The sequence below is a fragment of the Bison bison genome, unplaced genomic scaffold, assembly GCF_000754665.1.
Source record: "Bison bison bison isolate TAMUID 2011002044 unplaced genomic scaffold, Bison_UMD1.0 scf7180017864163, whole genome shotgun sequence".
Lineage (NCBI taxonomy): Eukaryota > Metazoa > Chordata > Mammalia > Artiodactyla > Bovidae > Bison > Bison bison.
In genome coordinates, this window is record NW_011494735.1 from 2,645,611 (window position 1) to 2,650,494 (window position 4,884).

At 42.7% G+C, this 4,884-nt stretch overlaps 1 protein-coding gene across 2 annotated transcripts in view; it reads left to right on the forward strand.

The window, feature by feature from the left end:
• Positions 1 to 4,884, forward strand: part of PTPRB (protein tyrosine phosphatase, receptor type, B) — a 130,486-nt gene that overhangs the window by 110,792 nt on the left and 14,810 nt on the right. For both annotated transcript variants that reach the window (XM_010841513.1, XM_010841514.1), the window contains 2 exons: positions 338 to 501; positions 2,032 to 2,167. In XM_010841513.1, the coding sequence (XP_010839815.1) occupies positions 338 to 501; positions 2,032 to 2,167 (300 nt within the window). The remainder of the gene's footprint in view (positions 1 to 337; positions 502 to 2,031; positions 2,168 to 4,884) is intronic.

The window sequence follows — 4,884 nt, forward strand, 5'->3', positions numbered from 1 at the left end:
CAGTCGTGTCCGACTCTGTGACCCCATGGACTGTAGCCCGCCAGGCTCCTCTGTCCATGGGTATTCTCCAGGCAAGAACACTGGAGTGGGTTGCCATGCCCTCTTCCAGGAGCTTTTCCTGACCCAGGGATCGAACCCACGTCTCTTCTGTCTCCTGCGTTGGCACGTGGGTTCTTTACCACTAGCGCCGTGTAGGAAGATGAAGAACACCTGTGAATCCGATTTCTGCTGGTGTCCTCTCCTGTAGTTTGGCTGCTAGGAATCCCTGCCTGGGCATGGTTTTCAGGTTTGAAGGTTTGCCCTGAGCCGTTCCCCTTCTTACCCTCTGCTCTTCCAGGAGGAACAGTTGGATGCACACAGACTCATCCGCCACTTCCACTACACGGTATGGCCAGACCACGGTGTCCCGGAGAGCACCCAGTCCCTGATCCAGTTTGTGAGAACTGTCAGGGACTACATCAACAGGACCCCCGGAGCCGGGCCTACGGTGGTGCACTGCAGGTACTCCCGCCCAGAGCCAGCAGTATGGCAGCCGGGTGTCTAGGCGTGGGGAATGGGGTAGGTGGAGGGTCTGTGTGCCCAACCAGGCTGCTTGGGCCCAGGGGGTGTTCTTACGCCCTCTTCCACCCACGGCTCCCCAACCTCACTCCTTTGCAGTCTCTTCACCTCCCATTTTTCTCGCTGGCTCTCCATCCTTCTCTCCCTCTTGCTTTTTTCCCTACTGTATCCAATGCAAAGCCCTTATGTGACCTCCAGGTCCCTCATCATTGGGCCCCATCTCACCCCTCAATCCAAGTTCCCAGAAACTCCCGTCCCCCTCTAGCTGGGGAGGAGACTGCTCATGCTCATCCCTGCCTCCTGCCATTCTTTCTCCTTGGAATGGCCCTCTCTCTCCCCCACCTGTATAAACCATAACCAGCCTTTAGCATCACAGCTCTCAGCTTCCCGTGGAGTAGCACTGCCATCTGTGGCAACCCACTTTCGCTCTTAAATTTCTGTTCTCTCTTGACTTCTCTTGGCTTCAGCCTGTACAACCATAAAATCAACCTAACAAGCAGTCTCTCGCTCTCTTTCTCCCTGGGGAGCCTAGTGTTTAGCTAATTAATGTTTGCAGAAACACTTGGATAGCCCTCACTGAACGGCGCGAATAAACAAAGAGCAGGGAATTGCTACAGGAAGAGAAATGTCCTGTGCACTTGTTTCCTCTCAACCTGCCCAGCACCCTAGGAGCCCTGCTTTTATATGTCATCGGAACCATGATGCTTTTTATAGGAATGTGAGGCTTTCAAGAGTTTCCTGCCTTCTGAAAATGGCAGGCGTGTTCACCCAATAACACCGAAAACCTGTTTTTCTTTATCTTATAAATACCTGCATCAAAAACCCCCAGGTTATGCCATCACTTTAGGGAGCAATTTGACAATTCCTGGTGATGCTGAAGGTGTTCATACAATATAACCCAGCAGTTCTGCTTCTAGATATCAACCCTCGAGAAATCCCACACGTGTGCACAATGATGCTCACTGCAACACAATTTGTAATAGAGAAAAACTAAAAACAATCTCATTGTCTATCAGTAGGGAACGGTGGTTTATGACCTCTGTAAAAGAGATTATGTCTACATGTAACAAATGTAGACAAATCTCAAAAACAATATTGAGTAGAAAAGTTTACATAAGAATACATAAAACTTGTTTAGTACCATTTTAGTAAAATTTGGAAACACGTTAAATGAGTATATTGTGTATAGATTTACATGAATGTGGGAAGAGTATGAAAGCATGCTTGAAAATGCTACGCAGAAAATCCTTATCCTTGATGGGTGGAGAGGTGGAGGAAGGAAGGAGAAAAGGATGGAAGTTCAGAACCCTGGGTTTCATTTCTTTGAGAGAACACATTGAGAGAAAGAAGTGTCCTATATTCTTCTCTAACTTGGAAGGGAAGGGAAAGGAAAGACTGTGCCAGAGTCACGGGATGCAGTCCAGAAAGTCCAGTTTAGTGAAAAAGGTGGTCTTTCTTCACTCTCTTTTCTAGTGCTGGTGTGGGTAGGACTGGAACCTTTATTGCATTGGATCGAATCCTCCAGCAATTAGACTCCAAAGATTCTGTGGACATTTATGGAGCTGTGCATGACCTAAGACTTCACAGGGTTCACATGGTCCAGACCGAGGTAAGAGTTCAGCTGAAGGACACAGATCACCCTGTCTGTCTCCCTCCGCCCCCAAATGTTCAGGGCTTTAATCTGATAAAGGGAAAGAACTATGACTCATTAAGAGGAGAGAGAGAATTGAATATTGATGTTTTCTAAGACTTTTTATTTTAAAAGAAATTTCAGTGACCTTGAGGATGATGTGTATTCTTATCTTTACTGAACTAGTTGTCCATCTTCTTTAGGTGGGTAGGAAGAAAGATGAATTAAAAAAAAAAAAATCAATATATGAACATGGGGGAAAACCAGCTAGTTCATCTTGAAGATCGTTTTAAGATAGGCTGGTGGTTGAGCACAAGAACTTCAATTAGTGAAAAGGAAGCAGATTCTAATCTCTTCTCTCCTCCAGCCCACCCCAGCTGCACCCCATCTCTGGAGACACTAAAGAGTATACATTAATTGTGGAGGATAAATGCTTGCATTTATATAGTCCTTTGACGTGAATTGTGGAGGATAAATGCTTCCATTAATATAATCCTTTGACATTTACAAGGTATTTCTAAACATGCCATCTCATTAGATTTTCACACACACACACACATAGATAAGAGAGAATTATTTTCCATTTCCAGAATAGAGAATAAATTCAGAGGCTAAAGGACTTTGCACAGCTACAAAGTAGCTGAGCGGGGACTTAACATCTGTTCTAGAGAATCCCAAGTCCCAAGTCCTAATTCCCAAGTGCCCTGGCCCACAGCCTCAGAGTCAACACTGTGTCCCTGCACAGACCAAACCTCCGTCCCTGCATCATGGCCTTACCAGGTCCAAGTTCTCCTGCCCTTCTGTTTCCCAAGTAACTGTGCAAAATCTTCTATTAAAAAAAAAATGCCTGTGCTCAAAAAGGTGAAAAGTTCTGTGTGCTACTCTGCCCTGGCAGAGTCATGGGACACATGAAAACTGCCGGTGGCCACGCTCCACAGAATGGAGATGTCCCATAGCAAAGGTTCCCCTTGAGCTTTGTTGAGCCCACTGTTCCTAAAACCACCTTGACCCCCACATCCTCTTCTTGTGCAGAACATATTCATATCCTGCAGACCCTCATGTTATGTAACACATTTGGGAGAACACTGTCATCATTGCCTCCTATGGGCAGTGCCCACACCCAGGATCTTCTACCCCCACTGTCCTTTCATTATAATAATTATTGCACTATATTTTAAATATTTTATTATGTATTTTTTTTAAATACATGTAAGTAAGGAAAATAGTATAATGAGTTTCCATACCCAAACCCCAGTTTCTGCAGTCATCAGTATTCTTTGATCTTTTTCAATTCTTAGCCCACACACACTGTTCCCCTACCCCATGACTTATTGGACTGTTTTAAAGGAAATCCTACTTATCACATCATTTCTTCCTTAAATACTGTGTATCTTAAAACATACATATTTAATAATACATATTCTATATATTATTAATAATATATATTTTATTCCATATATGTTTTACAGTTATATATATATTTTAAGTTAAGGACTTGTTCAAAAATCATGACCACAATACCATTATCATGCCTGACAGTTTTAATCATAATCCCTTAATATCATCCAATATCTAGTCAGTGTTTAAATATCCCTAATTATCTCAAAAATTGCTTTTTACACTTGGTTTCTATTAGAATACGAAGTCCATACATTGCATTTAGTTGAAGTCTCTTCTAAATTTCTTTTAATCTATAATAACCTTCCCTCTGATTTGTTTCCTATGCCATTTATTTGTTAAAGAAATCAGTTCATTTGTTCCATAGATTTTCCTACATTCTAAATGTGGCTAACTGCTTTTTCATAATGTATTCTATTTTTCATAATGTAAGGTGATATAATCCTCTATTTTCCATTATTTTTGTCAGCAGTTCATTGGATCTAGAGGCTTAATTAAGTCTCAGATCCTTTTTACCATCATATGCTTCATGGGTGGTACTGAGTACTTCCTGTTGCATCACATCAGGAGGCGCTTCCTGTTTGTGTCTCTTCCTTATACTGATGAAACTGACAATGACCATCCACTATAACATTTCCAATCAGCCTTTCACTTAATGGTTTGGGCAGCCACTGATGACCACTGTCTAGTTCTGTTCTTTCATTAAGTGTTGTAGAATTACATCACATTATATAATAATTCTTTTCCTTCAACTTTCTGTACAAGACTACATGTTCCTAGAGGGTAGGAATTTGTTTCCTTTGCTCTAGCCTCAATATTCTTTTAAAATCTATTAAATGAACAAATATCCTACAGTCATGTTGCTAAAAAGTCAAGGCATCAATTTACAAATTTGTTTTCATTTTCAAAAACTCAGTTCAGTTCAGTTCAGTCACTCAATCATGTCCAACTCTTTGCGACCCCATGAACTGCAGCACTCCAGGCCTCCCTGTCCATCACCAACTCCTGGAGTTCACCCAAACTCATGTCCATCGAGTCGGTGATGCCATCCAGCCATCTCATCCTCTGTCGTCCCTTTCTCCTCCTGCCCCCAATCCCTTCCAGCATCAGAGTCTTTTCCAATGAGTCAACTCTTTGCATCAGGTGGCCAAAGTATTGGAGTTTCAGCTTTAGCATCAGTCTTTCCAATGAACGACCAGGGCTGATCTCCTTCAGAATGGACTGGTTGGATCTCCTTGCAGTCCAAGGGACTCTCAAGAGTCTTCTCCAACACCACAGTTCAAAAGTATCAATTCTTC